At 36.0% G+C, this 20,014-nt stretch overlaps 3 protein-coding genes across 4 annotated transcripts; 2 read left to right on the top strand and 1 right to left on the bottom strand.

Annotated features, from left to right (window-relative positions):
* Positions 1-512: 512 nt before the first annotated feature.
* On the top strand, positions 513-2,847 carry LOC110381694 (vacuolar protein sorting-associated protein 51 homolog). Its single transcript, XM_021342078.3, has one exon. It carries the CDS (start codon positions 653-655, stop codon positions 2,756-2,758), a length of 2,106 nt encoding a protein of 701 aa, XP_021197753.3. The 5' UTR covers positions 513-652; the 3' UTR covers positions 2,759-2,847.
* LOC110381695 (titin) lies at positions 2,844-14,477 on the bottom strand. Of its 2 annotated transcripts, none has more exons than XM_021342079.3 (5): positions 14,312-14,477; positions 13,405-14,097; positions 11,814-11,877; positions 5,005-11,725; positions 2,844-4,711 (listed from the first exon to the last, which is right to left on the bottom strand). In XM_021342079.3, exons 2-5 carry the CDS (start codon positions 14,079-14,081, stop codon positions 4,308-4,310), a joined length of 7,866 nt encoding a protein of 2,621 aa, XP_021197754.3. In that variant the 5' UTR covers positions 14,082-14,097; positions 14,312-14,477; the 3' UTR covers positions 2,844-4,307. The 2 variants fall into 2 exon arrangements, with proteins under 2 accessions (XP_021197754.3, XP_049694972.2); XM_049839015.2 differs by having other exon boundaries at positions 13,405-14,094.
* Positions 14,478-16,976: 2,499 nt separating this feature from the next.
* Positions 16,977-17,987, top strand: LOC110381690 (uncharacterized). Its single transcript, XM_021342074.3, has 2 exons — positions 16,977-17,259; positions 17,649-17,987. Exons 1-2 carry the CDS (start codon positions 17,115-17,117, stop codon positions 17,888-17,890), a joined length of 387 nt encoding a protein of 128 aa, XP_021197749.3. The 5' UTR covers positions 16,977-17,114; the 3' UTR covers positions 17,891-17,987.
* Positions 17,988-20,014: the final 2,027 nt, after the last annotated feature.

The raw sequence follows: 20,014 nt of genomic DNA, 5'->3' as shown, positions 1-20,014 counted from the left end.
AAGATGTTTATGCTTAAGTTTCTTGGTTCAATGTATCAGTAGATTTAATTAAAGTGATAGATAGATAATTGCTTCATTTAAAAAATGTTTGAACAAATATTGGCTGTTATGCAAGTGATTTTCGTACAATGGAACGTAGTGGTAGTAGTTAAGTGTATATTTTGCTGTTTAGATGTAAGCCAAAGAACAAGATAATATGTATGAGCCTTTGGAATTTATGAAAAATTAATAAAATATATATTTTTTCGTCATACTTCTTTTATTATTTATCGGTAAAATCGTCCTCATTGGCCACAACAACATCTTTGCCGTAATACCATAAGCGTCATTAGTGTGTTATCAATGGTTATCAACCAATTAAAAATACTTTTACATTCAAAATTGCATCTATTATATCCATTTATCACCGTATGCCATAGCATCGTGGTTCTTTATCCTCGTAATGAAATAACAAATGCGTGAAATGAATTATTATTTCATCATGTCACTGTCAAGAATCTTAATGTCAAACGTGCCATTTATGTGTCAAAACAGAACAAACGAAAGCGAATTATTAATTTGTGGAAATAAACAAAACTAACGCTAAAGTGGTGTCGTTTTAGCTATTTCTACTATCATTAAGACATCATTATTTATAAAAAGCGCCTTTATAATGGCCGAAACGAAAGAGAAAGAGGAAAACCCTCTAGATATTGACGGAAGTAACTTCAACCCAGATATGTATTTAGATTGCTTGTTAAAATGTGCTACGTTGAAGCAAGTCATGGATAAAGAAGCTGAGGTAGTCACCCAGAGCCAGTTCCTTCAGTCAGAGATGCAGACCTTAGTTTATGAGAACTATAACAAGTTTATCTCTGCGACGGAAACCGTGCGCAAAATGCGAACAGATTTCAAGATAATGCAAGAAGAAATGAACAAATTAAGTGAAAATATGAACAAAATCACTTCTTTTAGCGCTCAGATATCTGAATCTTTAAGAGAAAGTGGAAATAATGTTAGCAGACTTTGTGGAACGAGGCAATTGTTAGATAAACTACAATTCTTGTTCCTGCTGCCTTCTCAACTTAACAAAGCCATTGAAGATGGCAGATATGCTGATGCAGTCCATGATTACACTCACGCCCAAAGAGTACTGCAAAAGTATGGTAACCAACCATCTTTCCAGAGCATTCAGACTGAATGTTCAGAAATAATCTATGGGCTGAAGAAAACATTACGAGAAAGACTGCTTAGTCCAGATACATCAGCATCTGAATTAGCCGAAAGTGTGGGTTTGTTGAGGCAATTACAAGAAACTGACTCTTCTCTCCAGGATATATTCCTCAGCTGCTCTGAAAGCCGGCTTGACCAGCACCTGCAAGCTCTAAGTGCAATGGTAGAAAGCACTGATATACTAGAATGGGTAGAAAAATGCAATAATACCCTTCTAGCTGATCTAGGCATTATCATATCATGCTACCATGAAATGTTCCAAGACAAAGAGAGTACTAACATTCCAGACTTTGCTGACAAAATCATGTTACAAGTATTCAATTTATTTGAAGAGGTTGTGAAGAGACCAGACAATATTGGTACTGAAATATTAATCAGGGGACTTGACAAGTTCTTCAGGAAACTGCAAGCTATGACTGAGATTATTGCAAGTGATACCATGTCTAACAAAGCTATTGATGTTGTCATACAGTGTATCAACCACAAAGCTACAATACAGTATAATTCCATCCAGTCTCAATTCAAAGACAGTTTGACAAAAGTGAGACAATCTTTGGCGAGCAAGGGTACCGATACTACAGATTTAAAAGATATCCTGAACTCTTTACAAGTATACTTGATGCAGAAAGTTCAAGCTTCACTCTTAGATCTGATGGCATTCCTACAAAACAATCTCTCATTTGGTCTCAAACCGTGGTGCGCTAAGGCTGTTGCTGAAACATGCTGGAAAGTCATTTCAGAGACCATGGTCAACCTATCGGACATGGTGAAAAAGATGGCTTGTACACAAACATCAAATAACAACATTCCCTTTGAATTATTATTAATTTTAGCTAAATTATGTTTAGAAATGCAGGAGAGTGGTGTTTCAACATTGCACACTCATTTGCTGAAGTTGTTAGAAGAATCTGCTCCTGGTATAACAGTTGAGAATAAGGACACAAACAGTGCTATGGTGCACCTGTCTACAGCTGCTCAGGCCGCTTTGGATGCTGAAGTGGTATTTATTGGGCAGACAGCAGCACAGATGTTGAGGGTATCGGTGTTGGCTCGAGACTGGTTGAGAGCGCCGGAGCCTCGCGGACCGAGGGCTGTGTGCCGCAGAGTGGTCGAAACTTTAGCAAGTGCAGACAGCGCGGCGTCGCAACTGTTCCCGACTAGCATCAAACCTTCGAGCGATTCCAGTCGACGTACAATTTGGTCGCGCGCGCCGTCATCGTTCTCACCTCTGAACAGAATATTCTCGGAAAGAATTGAAGTGTTCAGCCCAGCTGGAGCAGACAGGGCCGCGTTATCTAATGGAGCCTTGAAGGTAGCTCTGAAGGCATTGGTGGAGTGCGTCAGACTGCGTACTTTCGGCAAACACGGCTTGCAGCAGTTGCAAGTAGATGTGCACTTCCTCCAACAAAGGTTGTCCTGTATGGGCAATGATGAACGGTTGCTGAATGCACTGCTAGAAGACGCACTTGCGTCTGCGCAACTGAGATGCGTAGACCCACAGCTGATGGAACCTAGCATTGTAGATATTATTTGCGAAAGAGGATAAAAATATCGAATTATTATTCAAATATCTCTATTTAGCCAATATGTATATTTATGGATGTCTAGATGTAAAAATAAAGAAACAATAATAAATTTTAGACAATTTATTTATAACCCATTAATCAAAATTGCATCATCATATTAAAAATAATGATATCATCTACATATATAAAATTTTATGTTAAATGCTTCTAAAACATAAATCTCACAATACGGACTACTCTTTTATATTTTAGCAATTAATTACATTTTACACTGTTAGTCACGAGAGTGGAATAAACATTATTTAAAATTAAAAACAACATAATATATTATTACCATTAGAAACGAGAGAAATTGATATATTTTGGTCCTAGTTCACTATAAATTTGGGGAGTATCATTGTATGACTACTCGTAGACTAACAAGACACGACACATTGGTCAGAATTTTGGATAAATCTTCGACACGGGCTAACATCGAGCAATTAACTTCAACTTTGATATATTTGATGAATATTGCAACTAACACGTCAACATTACACCACGCTTGTATTAACATCAACGATTGAATTGATTTATGCTTAATGTATATGGTAAAATAGAATAATTGCTAATATTTCAACAACATGGTAATGTGCTGTGGGATTTTCGAGTAATTTACATTTCATAGTTGGTGGTGCACCAAAAGGCTGCAATCACGATACAAAATAGAAACTATTCGAATTATTCCCAAGAATGCACAAATGTTCCGGCAACCTTCATATAAAACAGCAAGTTTTGGAACTACTCTCGAAGTGTTAAAATATCCGATATCAAGATGTGCTGTTACATAAATTCAGTAATAATGTTAGACAAATCTGGTCAATCAAATTCCTCTAATCCCTTACAATAATGATGAAAACATACTACGAAGCACTAAATAACCCAAACTCCGCAATCGGGAAGCTCAATAATTCTTATTATAAGCATTTGTATATTACAATTCCTTTCAAATCAATATATAAAACATTTTCAATAATAAGCTCATTTAGAATCCACCAAACATTACTTATTAACTTCATTAAGAACTCTGTTAATCTAATATAATTTTACAACAAAAGTTTGCACCTTCTTGCAATATTTCTGCTTATCATTTCGAAATCAAGAATCGTAGAATGGCGAACATTTACAGTTTAACTGAAAATTACAGCGGGCTAACCGATAATGCCAACGAAAATGATTATCCCTAATCTAATAAAAACATAAATATTTACTCTTATACATACATAATATCTAAACTCTAGAACAAATTGACAAAATATACTTATTATTTAAGTTCTCATTTACATATAGACAAGATCAACGCCTAACTAACCGACTCACGATAAAAATATTGTTTGTTGACGTATCGTTCCATCAAACGTGTAAAAATATTTTTATTTAACAATGGTCCGTTTGTTACGATTGTGAGCCTTGTGATGCGTGATATTATCTAAACAGTACTAGCGTCCCCTCACTAACGACGTCCCGAATTCTAGGGGAACTACTTCAGTCCAACTTCGTAACGCGAACCAATCTCTATAATTAAAACATTTATTTATTTTTTTGCATTATTTTCCTCATTTTCTCTGGTACGGGGACACCTCGATGTGCGGGCGTTCTTCTCGGTTTGACGCTGGATTTGGCCTCAGACTTTTCAGGTTTGGGTTTCTTGGCGTCGGCTGGCGGTTTGGGGTCTTTGTCGAGAGATTTTCTCGTCGGTTTTGGTTCGGGTTTGTTCGGTTTGGTGGAGGTGCTGCTGTCGCTCCTGGCGCTGGACTTGCGCGAGGCCTGCTTGTGCTTGTCGGGCTTGTCGGGCGGCGGGTGCGGGTCGGGCGGCGGGTCGCGGCGGCGTCTGACGCGGGGCGGTGTGTGCGCGAGGGAGGTGTGCCGCGCGAGCAGGGCGGCGCTGCTGAACAGCTGCCCGCAGTCGCAGCGGTGCTCCACCTCTAATGTTCCTGGGAACGAAAAATGTGCTAATTAGTACCGATAAGTTATGCTGATAAGGATAACTTCGAGGAAACAGGAAGCTGAATAGTTCATTCAAGTATTATTTTGTAGAGAAGTTTTTTCTAGAGAAACAGTGAATAAATATGTGTTTACTCCGATGATGTATGATGTTTTTTTCCTAATTACTACAGAATCCCCGAAGGAAATTCCCGATCAAGTTTTATGTTACCAATATGTCAAAATTGGTACTACAAGTTAGGAAATAAATACGATTCAAAATTACAAAATAAATACAACTTACTTCTCTTGATCTGCTTGACGGGCGACGGTTTGTGCCTGGCGGTGACAGCTTTGCCCAAAGATTTCCTCTTGGCAATGCCGCTCAAAGACTTTCTCTTATCAGCTAACGATTTCTTTTGAGTTTTCTTTTCTACATCTTTAGGTGTGCGCTCTTGTGCGGGTTTCGTTGATTTTTCAGGAATGGTTTTTGGGAACGAGTATTTTACAGTTTCGCTGTCGTCAGAGTCAGTCGAAGGCACTGGTTCTAACTTAGGCGCTTTGGCTACATGTTTGACGGTAACCGGGTTGGCTTCCACGACTTTGGGCTTGAGGCGCAGTATTTTGGGCGGGTGCTGTAATGACGTCCTTCTCTTGACTAGGTCCTTGGAGTTCGGCCGCTCTATTTGTAAGGAGCTGCGCTTGTTGGCTCTCACCTTCATGAAGACCTTTTCTTCAGCCGTGTCTTCGACTTTGAAGTTCGGGTTGAGCATGTACCGGACTTCGTCGTCATCGCTCGATTCTACTGCTGGCTTAGATTCCTGGTGCACTGGTGCCGCCGTAGTTTTCACACGTTTGCTAGCACTGACTGCCGATTTATCCTTAAGGATTTTCTTTTTGGGCGTTTCGTGGACTTTAGTTTCCTTAACTTCAACCTTTTTAATCTTTTCTGGTACTTCTGGTTCTTCAGATTCTACTTTGATATCTTTTGTTTCTTCAAATTCTCTCTTTGCAGGAACCACTGGTGGCTCGATGGATTTTGTTTCTACTTTCTGTGGAATTGTCTCTGTTTCTTTTTCTTTCTCTTGAACAACTTCGACGGGCTTCTGTTCAACCGGTGTGGGTGTTGTTTCTTTAGGCGGTTCCACCTTTTCAACTATCACCAGTTCACTGTCTTCATCTTTTACCTCTTCAATGTCTGGTTTTGGAGAATCTACGTCGTCAAGTTTTTCTTCAATTTTAGGAGACTCACTTGTCTCTTCAACTGATTCAACTACCTCAGATTCTTCCGCTGGTTTACTCTGCTTTGACTGTCTTTTCTTTCTTTGACAGATAATCGTGTGTTTGTTCAGCGAATGTTCATTCGGGAACACCATGTAACAAAGTGAACACTCGTGTATTATATCTCTAGTGGACAGCGAGCTTTTGACACTCTTGTCATCAGATTTTTCTGAACTTGTTTCAACATGTTGTTCTTTGTGTTCAATTAAGTGATGTAGCTTTCTGAACGATTTTTTGCAAACCTCACATTGGTGCAAAGTAATGGGTTTTTCCTTCTCAACATGGTTTTGTTTCTCAACCACAGGCGTGATTTTCTGTCTGTTGATTCCGTCGTGCGTTTCTCTGTGCTCCACTAAATGGTGCAGTTTCCTGAACGATTTATCACATGGTTCACAGCGGAACCCTGCACCGGCGTCTTCGCTCGCTTTAGCACTAGCCGGTTCCTTTTCAATCTTAGTATCGGACTGTTCTGAGGAACTTTTCCTTAGAGACCTCGCAGGCGCAGAGCTTGGGTTATGAATGATCCGATGCTGAACTAAATGATGAAGCTTCCTAAACTCTTTCTTGCAAACTTCACAGCTGTATACAGATTTGTTTGCAACCGGAGCTTCCTTTTCCACTTTCTTTGGCTCATCTTTCTTGTGCTGTAATTTGTGACTAACCAAATAAGATAGTTGCCTAAATGTTTTGCCACAGAATTCACAAACCAGGTCATTGCTGCTGTGAAAGATTTTGGCTCTAGGTTTTCTTGACTCGTGAACCTTTCTTTCATCAACTTCTTTATCTTTCTTTTCAGGCTTTTCTTTAGCCGGTGGCGTATCTTCAATGACGATCACATCGTCAATATCATTAGGTTTAGACACAGAATCTTTGGATTTACGCTTCTTGGGAGTTTCTTTTCTGACAACGAGTGGTTTATCGTCATCAATATCCATGTCATCGGATTGACTACCTTGCGACTTGGAATCTGACTCTTGAGATGGTCTCATTCTCCTAGGACTTCTCTTGTCCGAGCCAGAACGACTCGGCGAAGGACCGGTGCAATGTTTAACATGTTTAAACACCACGTTTTCTGTTCTAAATAATTTGTTGCAAATAGGACACACGATGTTTTCATTAATTTTCCCCATCGTCCAGTTTTCTTTGATAATTTCATCATCGCTATCATCATCGTCCGTCGTTGTCACTACATCACGTTTTGGAACTTTGGCATCTATTAACCGTGGTTTCTTTTGGGGGCTTGGCACTTTATTTTTATCAACTGCTCCTTCAGGTAGAGGATATTTTCGCGGACGACCTCTTCCCCTTTTAACAGGAGTACTTTGTTGGCTATCCGGATTTGGAGAGTCAATAATATTTAAGTTTTCTGAGTGTTCAAGTAATTCAGCAGCTTTGACTAAATTGTCAATAGCTGAAACAGCATTTTTGTGCGCAACACCATTATCATTGCGGTTTATGGTCTCTTTGAGAGGATTTTTGATAACATCTGTTGTGTTTTGGAATTTATCATCTGCTGCATTGGAGCCGAGAAGATAATGTTTCTTTCGCATTGGGTATTTGACTTTGTTATCCGTTTTATCTTCTTCGGTTTTCCTTTTCTTTTTGGGTGACACTTCAAGTCCAAGGTCTCTTGGTTCAATCAGTTCCAATTCTGGTTCATCAACTGGAGTCAACACTTGTTTCCTCTGATGCTTAGTTTTGGTTTTAACTTCTTCCTGAGACTTTGCGTCATCAGTTGTATCAAGCACATCAGATTCCAAAGAATCAAGAGTACTAACAGTTATATCGTCGGGTTCTGTGACTATTTTCTTGGCAGGAGAAAGTTGTTGACCTTGAACGTTTAATTGATTTGGAACAAACTCCATATTGTCCATAAATACTACTTTTACTGGTTTATCTTCTATTATTGTAATGGGGCATTCTTTTTGGCGTTTGGCGGATAAAGCTGATTGATATGCTTTTTGTAGCTTAGACTGATTTCTGTTAGAAGAATCTTCGGTAGCTGCACCTACTTTGTTTGTAGCATGTACTTTTGGCGGTTGTATACTTTGCCTCACATTTTGATATTTATATGGCATCTTAGCCTTGGGTTCAGCACGAGCGATGTCATTTCTAGAGTAACTCTTAGGATAAGGATCTTTCTCTACAACTGTTTTGATAACATTGTGCGGTTCCTTATTATCGAAGTTCACAGTAAGACGATTCTCGTATGTTATGGAATTTCGTCTTGCGAATTTATCGAAATCTTTTTCAGTGATAATCGATTCTTTTTTAGCAGCATCTGCTTTGGCTTTATCCGTGCTTACACGAGATATCGTGACTTTATCCTTAGGTAGTAGTTTAGCTGCTACAATTTTCTTATTCACATTAATATCTCCCGTTATAGGCTCATGCTCTATTATTTCTTCTTCAGAGTCCACTTCTATCACACTATCCTTTGCAATCTTTTGCTGGACTTTATTTGAAAATGGTAGGAGATTCGGTATTTTGGTAGTTTTACTTGGGACCGCCGGCTTCTCCTTTTCAGCTTTAGTAAATACTTTAGGTTTGGGATCGGCGATAGGCACTACAGGTAATTCATGTGGAGGTCTTTCGATAAACGGAATACCATGTAATTCGTTCATTTTCATTTCTATCTCATCGAGAGTGGCTCGGTCAGTAGGCTCGTAATTCAAAGGATATTTGACATTTTGATTGGCATTAGGGTCCTTGGCCGAACTTTGATCTGGTTCTTCTTGAATAGCTTTGGGAGGTGCAACTTTTCTGTGTATCATGTCTTCAATAGTTTTATCAATCAAATCCTGATAATTCACTTCCGTGCGTTGTTGAGCGGGATCTTTTTTCACATTAGCAACATTTGCAGCTTGAGATGTTTCATCGTGCTCATTATTTGTGACTTCTTGTTTAACGGGGGCTTTTTCAGCCACAGCTTCAGATGTTTCTTTAACTTTCTCAACTTTAACAGTTTTGCTTTCTTGATTAGTCTCTTTATTTTGATTTAGGCTGACTTTGCTAAATGCAGGTTCATTTTTAGCAACTTTATTTGCTTCCTGAGTTTTTGCTAAGGCTGCTGCACTGCTCGACTGTCTTTGACTGTCAATTTTCTGCAAAACATCTCTTCTATTAAGATCATTAGAATTCTTCAGCTGATTCGTACTTGTAGAGGGAACAGCTGGTGTGACAGGGGTTGTATTTCTATTCTTAATTTTATCCAAAAACTCTTTTCTGTTAGTAGCTGTCCATTTACCGAAAGGTACAGCCTTCTTGCTTCCACCTGGTTTAGGTTCTTCTCCGTTTGAATCCTCCCTGTTATCTTCGGATTCATTCTTATTATCACTGCTTTGCGAAGGAACATTGTCAGTTGATGTACTACTGACGTCTTGTGTGCCTGAGCAACTGGGTTGAACATCTTCGTCTTTTGGCACTCTATTAACTTTAATATCCTTGGAGCTCTTGGCTGGTTCAGTTGTATCTTTAGGCTTAACCTTTACTTCATGTTTTTCTTCTTTCTTAGTGACTGATAAAGGTTTTGATTCGGGGATAGGTTGTGCCGACTTTTGTGGGATATGTTTCTGTTCTTTCACATCCTTGCTAGATACCTTTGCAACAGTAACATTACTTTTTCCAGCAATTTCCATTTTGACATTGGTGCTACTGTCTACTACCATTGGTACTACAGTAAGCTGAGATTCAACAATTGGGATAGGTTGTTTCAATTCCTTGCTTTCTTTTTTGGGAGATTTTTCTAGAACATTATTTTCTTTTTTATTTTCTACTTTGTCTGTTTTAGAAGGAGCTGCAGAAGTCACAATAGGTCTCTTGACAGGTTTTATTTCAGGAACAAGTATAGGTCGCTCGTGAATTTTGAGCGTACTGGTTGCTGTCAGTTTTGGTAATTCTTTTATGGGTATATGCGAATGTGGAATTTCCTTTTCTAGTACAATATCTTCTTTGACTCTCTCTACTTCTTTGACTGAAGTACTAGGCTTTTCAATTGATTCAACTTTCTTTTCAGAGTTTGTAGGTTTGGAATCAGCCGAGTTTGTCGGTTTGGAATCAGTAGGTTTAGTAATTGCTTTCATTACCGAAGATGTACTGCTAGTTGGTTTAATTTCTTCTTTTTTCGATTCTTTAGTAGTATCTGGCTTAGCCACAGGTATTTTTGACACATTATTTTTAACGGTTTCGCTCGCAGTAGGTGTATCATCCTTTTCAAGTTTTTCTGTAGAACTATCAGCCGTAACTGCCGACGTGGAATCAGCTTCAATATTCTCGGCACCCTTCTTATTATTGTCTTGAACATTCTTGTGTTGTTTATCTTCTGCCCCGTTCTTAGCTGTCACATCTATTACTAATTTCTCAGCTTCCTTATTAACAACATCTTCAGCTTGTTTATCACTTTTTTCATTTACTGATGTTGATTCTTCAATTTTTGTTTCATCTATTTCACTATCGTCGATGATAACAATTTCATCGTTTTCTTGGTCTGTTATATCGTAAATAATTTCTTCAACTTTGGTCTCTTCTTGACTATCACCATGAGTATTGTCCTTAGCTATTATATCCTTATCTTTTGTATCACTTACTTCAACAATTTTAACATCATCATTAACTATTTGAATAGGCTCAGAAATCTTAACTTCTTCTTGACTTACTTCAATAACTTCATCTATCTTTAATTGATTATCACTATCGCTTTCAATAACTTCTTCAATCGTTTCTTCAACTTTATCAACAGTATCTTCAACTGTATCTAATATCTTAATTTCATCTACATTTACTATATTCTCACTATTATCTTGTTTCTTCACTTCATCAACTTCCATTGGTACATCCTCCTTTAATATATCTTTCTCCTTATTTAAATCAGCTACTGGTGAATTGGCAGCTTTCTCTGGCTTATCATCAACTTTTCCTACCTTTTCAATTACATTTTCTTCAGATTTTTCAATTACAGTTTCTTCAGATTTTTCAGGTATTTTCTCGGGTTTTTCAATTATATTTTCTTCAGATTTGCCAGTAACTTTCTCTGGCTTTTCAATTATATTTCCTTCTGATTTGCCAGTAACTTTCTCTGGCTTTTCAATTAAATTTTCTGCAGATTTGTCAGTAACTGTACTACACTTTTGACCCGCAACTTCTTTATTACTTGACTCCGATGTTTTAGGTTCAGTATTTTCAGTATTCTTTATATCTACGGTTTCTTTATCTATTTCTTCAGCTACAGTAACATTTTCAACTGATTCATCAATGACAAGATCTGTATCAATATTTTCTACTTCAGTGACTTTACTGTCATCTTCTTCTTTGTTTTTGGTAGGTGTTTCTGATGTTCTTTGTTTACTACTATCAGTATGTACTTCTATTGTTTTCTTAACATTATCAGAATGTCTACTAGGGTGAAGTTGTTGGTCAACCATAGTTTTAGTTAGTGGTATTCTTTCTTTATTTGGTGTTGAGTGGTATGTCATGGGTGTAAAACTTCCTATAACTGGAGATTTGCGCGATTCACTAAATTTCATCATTTTTCCATTTATATTTACTTCAGATTTTGCATCAGGTGATGTTTCTTTATTACCATCAAGTTCAACTTCGGTAGTTGTTAAAATTGGTTCTTTTCTTGGTATTTTATTTTTTCTTTCAGCAACTTTGTTGCAGGCAGACTCACTTATAACTTTATTGATATCCTTTATAGGCACATGTGATGATATCTTCTTATCTGCCATCTTCCCTTCTTTTGCAGGCTGGAAAATGATAAATGTTTGTATGTCAATTGGTTTATTGTTAACAAATATTTATAATAAGAAACCGTGTTAATAGAATATTGCTTACCACTTCTTTTGGTACTTCTATCTCTATTTCTTCATAAACTTCTAAATTACCTTCAGCATTTTCACTGAAAACACAATAAGAAATGATTCCTCCACTCCATAACATGTTATTATATTAGTCAAGAAAATCATTAAGTACAAGATTAGTATCAAGGGGCACTTGTGATGTAAGTGGACGTGCAAGTAACTTGACATTCTGAAATCATCATTAGATTTAGGGCTTAACAAGAGTGTTGGACAGAGCTGCTGCCTGATCTTGTAAAAATTATTGTAAGTAGATATTTTGAGACAGTGCAGCAGTGGTCTGTGAGATTTTTCACCAAGATGGATTATGCTGTTTATAAATAAATTGTGTGAGCTAAAAATTTTCTCCATAATTATCCTGGTCAAATTTTAAGTTTGTGGTACCTGTTATATTTTTATGCCTTAAAATTAAGTTTGGCGTACTTACAAAATTTTGAGGATAAAAAACTGAGCATTTGCAATCCAGTGTGCAATATGAAATTATAATTTCATGTACAGCATGCATACAATGAATAACAATTACTATTTTAACACCCAAGCTAAATATTTTACAGCTATATAAATAACAGTGATTTTATTAGTGTTTAATTTATTATGATTATGATTACACCTGCTTGATTTCAAAATATATAACTGCATTGTAAAAAAGATAACCAAGTGATTATCAACTGTTATTTGCACTAATGATTAAAACACGTTGTTTGTATGGGATTTCATCACAAATTCAAAATAAAACCTAAATGGATAATGTGATATTAATAGGCATAATACACACTAATTTCTTAATGAGATGAAAGCAGTCCATTGATAATTATTTTTTAAAGTAATTTACTATTTATTTAAATAGATTGTTAATTAAGATAAATAAATCTTATTCAGACAGAAAATTCTGAGCCAAGTTAGTTTATTTTTCTCCTAATGAAAATAATCTATCACAAATATTTTTATAAATAACATAAATAATAAACTTGAGAATGAAGATAACCATTGCTTATCAAGAGAATTGTAATACAAATAAATAAATAATTTTCTAATATTAGATATCAACACAAAGCGTTACTTCTATCTTATAATTATGGAAGTATTAATTACTACTGGTTTTAAAACTTGTATATAATGAAGTAAATAATTTTCTCAGCAGAATTACAGTACCAAAAATCAATTGAACATTCTCTTATCTGTGACCTATTTCTATGAGGTAAGTAGGTATTTTGTTATAGGGAAATACTACTGCTTAGGACTGTACCTCTATGAACTTGTTATAGACTTCTTACTTTATGAAAAGAGAGTTGACTTGTAAGAGCTTTAAGGTTTAATTTTAGATCTAATGAGGTCAGGTTATGTTGATGTTCCAGTTACACCATGGTTTTATTTATAGAAGAAATGAATGGATGGGGTCTACTCTTATTCTTATAGGATTCTACTAAATATTGCAAAAAGTTAATAGACAATAGCATAACAATAGTTTGTTTTGTAGGTAAAGTTTCAAGCACAAATCATTGTTTACGTGTGCTTTGTTTACATCTTTTTGTTATGTACAGTTGAATAAAGTCTAATTAGAGACTCACCGGACTTTCAGGAATTTGAAGCTAGTCTGCTGCTGATCATCATCAATAATCTGAACAGCGGCCAGCTCTTCCTGTCCTTCCTTCCTATACAAGTACAGTCCATTACCAATATCTATAGCATCTACGTTTTTACCATCAATTTGTAGCACCACTTCTGTATCTTTACTAGCTATATCCGTCTCCTCATTTATCAGTGTAGGTTCTAACAAATTCTCCTCAGACTTAAACTCCATTCCCTCCGCATCCTTCAGCTCAGAATTAGACTTATCATCAACATCAACATTGTCATCAATCACCAGCTCATCGCCATCATAAGAATTGTCATTATCATCAAATATGTCAACACCTCCAGACAAAATGTTTGCTGCTTCAATCTGTTTACCTATTTTGTAGCTATCTAGCATATCACTCTTTTTACCAATAGGCGATAGATTGGATATCAGGTCGTCCGCGTTCGTCATGGTCCCTTCGGAGTCAGTGGTGGTGCTCGCCAGCGACACATCTTTTATAGAAGAAATGTCGAATGTTGAGTCAACAGAGTCAACTTCTGACAGAGAAAAGTACTTGGAGGAGCTCTCGTTGGCGGTCATGAAGCCCTCGCTCGGCGGGGACGTGGTGTCGAGCGTGGAGTCCCGCGAGCCCCCCGCTTCTCCCCGCAAGTGGCTCAACCTATCCATTTGCACACTTCATCTGCTGCGACAACAGGAAAACGACAATTTAGTAACAATGCACGTTTATAATCACAGCGCGAATACACTTTACCGATTATAAGAAAGCTAATGAAAACATTTGAAGGTTGGTCGATTAATTAGCACCTAGGTCAATAGCAAAGAACAGTGAAACTTTTAGAACAAACGTTAATGATACTGTGACACTTTCGATAAAAAATTAATAAATCACATCGTACCAAGTTATTATTTTATGATATAGCTGTCAGATTAAACTTTTGAATACAATTTGTGTATTAAATTATTTGTAGAAGTTATAATAACAATTTTATTACAATTTTGTTAAAATAACACAACACATCAAAAGATTAAAGATGGACGCCAAATAGCGATGTTGCCGTTATTTTGCATGTCATTATGTTGATAAAAAATTGCAAAATTCATATCTTTCACGATTTACAACATCTTTTCCGAATTTAATTATAGGCAAATTATTCGTTATTGTTATTGGCTTAGGGAAATGTAGTGATTATTCTCTAATATGCTTTTTAAATGTCTCTATTTTGTGTATTCATCTAGTATTTTTTTAGTCTGGCAACTATTTACGCCGTAATGGATGCTGCTGATAATGCAAAACCTACCTATCGCTTGGCAATGTCAATGACCCGTGCGATGTGGCTACGAAAGTAATTATTATCTTTAAACTCGTATTGGCGCGTAAATTGTGATTCAAATATTAAATCATACATAAATAAATTGTTTTAAACGCTTTCCCTCTTATTATAAAACGCGGTATCAAATAAGTATCGGCTTTTGTACTACCTTTAATCCAGCTGTAAGTACGACCTTGAAAAAACGTTATTACAAAACGCAGTTTATCGCAAGTCCTATTACTATCTGTAGTACAAAAGATAAACCATCGAGCCCCCTAGTTTAACTGCAGTACTTAGTCGACAAACGTCAAATTCCGTCATTATTTACTTTTGAGGTTATTTGTTTTGTGATGAAAAAAACGAAAGTGGATATAAATATGTGTGATTTGGAATACTTGGATGTGTTAGAATACTATTGAGAGTGTCCGGGGACCCAACAGTGTGCGTCATCGACAAAATCTCTTCAAATTATCTGACGACAATTTTCGATATAAATATCGATTTATGTTTTTCGAAATAATAGTCAATTGAATGCATGATGATAATCCATGATGATCCTATGATGCTCAACTGGGCTCGCCATAAGGTACGTAGCCTTTACAGGGCAAGTAAGTTGCCAAAACATCCTAATAATTATATAAGGGTCGAAGTTTTTATTATGGATGTTTATGTTCCACGCATAAACTACCACATGGATTTTGATGAAACTTCGAAAATATATCAGATTATCATACAGTTTACTGTTTATTTACAGATTCAAGACTATTTTGGCGTTTTGCACGCCGTATCTTTGCCAGTAATATGCAATGTTTGTAAAAGACTGGAAGCTTGCTAAAATGTAGGTACAAAAATGCCAAGATGAGCAAGGGAACAAGATTATGTGATGAAGAACAGTGTCCAACATGTATCAGTGCGTTTGACTGTATAAATAGACATCGGAATAAAATATAATTTTGTACTTTTATGTTGTTTCATTTTCTTTTGGTAATTTAATGCACACGATATTCTGTGTGTAAGTTATTGTGCACTTAATTTTGAAGAGGTTCTAATTAGATGCACAACGTCTTATTTAATCATTTAAATCGGGATGAAAATAATCCAAGTTATTTCTAACCTAAAAACAAAACATAACTCGGATACGCGCGCTGACGTTCCGCTAAACGCGCAAACTCGATAGTTGTTTAAAAGAGAATAATTGGATCATGTATATCGTTAAAAGATACTAGAAATATAAAATTACCTTTAAATAATAAAAAGTAATATATTCAACTGCAGAGATATTTTTTTTTTGTTATCATAGTTATTAATTTTTCATCAAAATATACTTTACAAAATAATGTAAAAAGGAACGGCGCACAGAATTCGGAACGATTGAACGAATGATTTAAATATTTGTTGCTTATAATCTGTGGATATTATTTGAACCACACACACACACAGACAAATCGAAGTACCAAACAGTCTTCTCTTAGTCTACGTTTTGTAATAAGGATGTAAAGACTATCGTAAGTACCGTAACAAACCAAGACGTCTTCAGTCTGGTTTAAACCACTACTTGCGGCAGTTTTTATAATAAGAGGGAAAAAGTTTATATCTAAGTGAATTCGAAATCATGTAATATATCAAAAAGTTTATTTATATCTAATTGAATGCAAAATCATGTAATATATTAAAACCAGGAACTTATTTTTAGAGTTTTTAATATTAATTACGATGTTTTTTTTCTTAAGAGGGCTATCACAAATTTTCGCGAATTTAATTATTTTTTCTTGAAAGTAAGAACATACCATGACAAAATGAAGTCTGTTTTCATTGATATTTTACCTACTGCCAGTTTTATGGCACATCTGTTTCTGCACGATTTTCTTAATCCATAATTTAAGATGGCGGGCGGGAACAAATTAATGCATATTTGTAAAATTGAATTATAAATGAAAAGTATGATATACAAGCGTTGTAATAGCATGAACAGCGTGTAATTTTACTAACTTGACTCTCGAATAGTTTATATGTGTAAGTTTATACCTTGATATGTATTTTCTATTTTATAATTGTCGTTTCATAGACATCCATCTGACGCAGGCGTCAAAATCGCTCTGATTTGCCATTTTGGGCACTGCATAGTCTGCACTGCAGTTCAGTGTGGTAAGCTTTTTGTTCGGAACGTTCTATCTAGTACGTAGTACATATATATCGATGGTTGTAAACATTTATGTGTAAACGTCATTTATTATGTCAGTAACTGTCAAAGTCAAACCAATCAAACATCAAACGAAAAGGAACGTTATTTTCGAAAGCTGCTACCTACTCTGTGGCTGCTTGCGTTTATTTGTTCATAATTTTTATTTTTCTTTCTACAGATTAAGAGTTTATTCAGAAAAGTGTAATAATGGCGCCCCGAGAAACACCAAAACCGACGACTAAAGTGCAGCGTAATGTGAAGGACTTGCCAGCTAAAGGCAGAGCGTCACCGGTTGGGGCGATTAAAAAAACCGTTTTGGTCAAGAAGACGGTGGATAAAACTCCTCTTAAAAGTAAGTAAATGCATTCTATTTTGCTTGCCTTTATCTTGATTTGTCTGCAAGCGTAAGTACCCGTGTAAATTTTTCCTTTCAATATTTAGAAGCAGTGCCGCGAATTCGTCATCTTGTGGTGTTTTCTATTTGCAAGAGTAGATAATCTAAGTAACATAAAAATAAGTACTAGGTTTTTTTTCTGTTCTACTGAAAGGTAAAGGATGTTATGGACATGATCACTTTTTGTTTTTAATAGTTAAGTATGGTCTTCAGCTTCCTATGTACTCATTTAGTGTGAAACAGGCTCTCCAACTCTTAATCATCCACCTTACCTTTTTACTTGCAGCTCTGAAGATAAAATACTTACCTCTTTTGTATATTAATAAAAGTTTTCAAATTATTTCCAGTAAATAAACTGAACATGGAACCAAGGACAACAAGGCAGCGGACCAGCACAGTTCCGAAGGCAGCTTCACCGAAACCCAAAGAAAATAGATCAGTTCCGGTACCAAGCAGTGTGACCAAGAGTGGTAAGAAGAAACCTTCATGGAAGCGACGCCCTTTGCCTGCTCACTCCGGTGTGCCAATACCAGAGAAGATGAAAAAAATAATGGAGAAACAATTTTTGGATTCGGAATTCGCATTATAATTTGAATTTGGAATCATTTATACTGGCTGGTTTAACTTTTACCTAAAACGGTGGGCTGATTTTTTATGTAATTCTTTGATTAATTACTGACTTAATCATGAAGGTTGTATGTGATTTTTGTATTGAAATATTCAAGGAGAATAAGTTATTTATAAAAATATTATGACCAATTTCCGTAGTGTAAGTATGCATTATAGAGATTGTTAAATGCAGTTCTAAATTAAAAACAGGTCACGTTGCCATAAACTTAAAATTAGGATCTAAAATTTGTGTTCCACTAAAATAGTATAGAATAGTAAAATAGTATTTTATCTTTTATTAAAGAGTGAATTTACTATTTATTGCAGAATTTAATAGTTTCTTTTTAATAATGTATCATTATTAGATCAGAGACAAGACTTCTTAGTTGATACTTGATGATTTAGACATAGTCTGTACACTGCCAAAATTAGAAAATAAGCTGGAACTATTAATAACAGTGTAATTGCGAAAATTCATCTTTCTTATAATGCTATATCTTTATCTTTCCTTTTTATCATATATGTGTAAGGGCGCTTTCACATTAGCCTCGCGACAGCAGCGTTGTAGCTGCGCTTTTATGACTTGATAAACAAAACGACAAAGCATTTCGGCTAATATAAAAGCGCCCTTATTGGATAACTTTTTTTCGCAATTTCATGCTCCATTTTTGGATGACTTTTCCCTATGTTGGGTTTGGAAAAGCATGTTAAACAAATTTTTTATATTGACCACCCATTTTTCGATTATACAAGGTTTTCCAAGTGGTTTCTTGTAACCACAAGCCTGTAAAACTGTTTAGTACGTAATATTGAATTTTTCAATATTTTAATTTGTTTATGTATGACATTATCCCACTGAATAGTTGCTATAATTTGGTACCTGTTGACTCTTAAAGCTGATCTTCCACTAGCATGTAAACTAAATTATGGGTTCCACACATATTTTCACATATTTTTAAACTGCTGTAGATGAATAAATAAATTCATGCTCAATCCTTCTCTGTGTGAGAGGAGGCCTGTGACCAGCAGTGGGACAATAAAAAGGCTGTAACAGTAACAGATGAATAAATGATTAATGTTACAGTTCGATTTGTAGGTACTGTTTTATCGCTCGATTTGTAACTGATCGTATGATGCGCCCTTAGCTTAAAGCAAGCGTTGCTTTTTTTGTAATTTTAATGCTCCTGCTCCACCTGCGTTAGCGTTAACGTTAATGTCAATGGCCAACTACACGTTACTTATTGCATTAAAAATGCGTGTTGGCTACACTTAGGTACAATTCTGCAAAGAGTTAATCCCTCATGAAGTAACGCGTTAACACACATTAAAGAGGTTAAACTCAGACACACAAAATAATTCTAAAAACTAAAGCTTTCTCATTTGACCATTCCATTACCGTGCTCGTAAATGCAGTTACTGCTTAAACAAAGTATCTACACTCGTCCTTGCATGCGTGCAATGAGATGGCATTAATGTAGCCAACATCACTTAGCGCTCTAAGCTACGCACTAAAACCCTTTGATGTGTCCAAAAAACCGACACCCGAGTTATCGCTTAACGTTTAATGCTATTCATAATGCCATTTGTATAAATTGCCATTAAAACGTTGGCCACATCTGCGTAATGCCAAAATTTAACGCGTTAAGACGCAGGTGGAGCAGTAGCATAAAAGACGCCGTGTTAAGTTAGGGTAGTTTGCAGTGGAAGATAGGCTTTAGGATATATTCTTAGATATTATTAGTTCTTACTTTATAGATAGAAGTTTATACTTATTTCTACTATAAGAATTTTATGATAATAAAAATGATGGATATCATATTCAAGTGTATAATTTACTAGCGACCGGTCCCGTATTCGGACGTGGATAAATCATATACCTACCTACCTAAACCTTTTTCATGGAAAGCAAGTTTAGGTAAAGCGCATTCCATCAGCCAGGATCGGCTCTCCAGGAAAGAAAGTCCATAAGTATTTGCGATGTGCAGGAATTAAATCTAGGCCATAACAAAAATATTTAGTTCCTTCACTGTGATGCCGCGTCTAAGTTCCGGTTCCACTGGTTACCGATAAAGTGTCAGTAATGCTATCTGCTAACCTGCTAAAT

Source organism: Helicoverpa armigera, chromosome 12, assembly GCF_030705265.1.
Source record: "Helicoverpa armigera isolate CAAS_96S chromosome 12, ASM3070526v1, whole genome shotgun sequence".
Taxonomy (NCBI): Eukaryota; Metazoa; Arthropoda; class Insecta; order Lepidoptera; family Noctuidae; genus Helicoverpa; species Helicoverpa armigera.
Note: the sequence above shows the minus strand (reverse complement) of the source record. Positions and strands in the feature narration are given on the sequence as shown.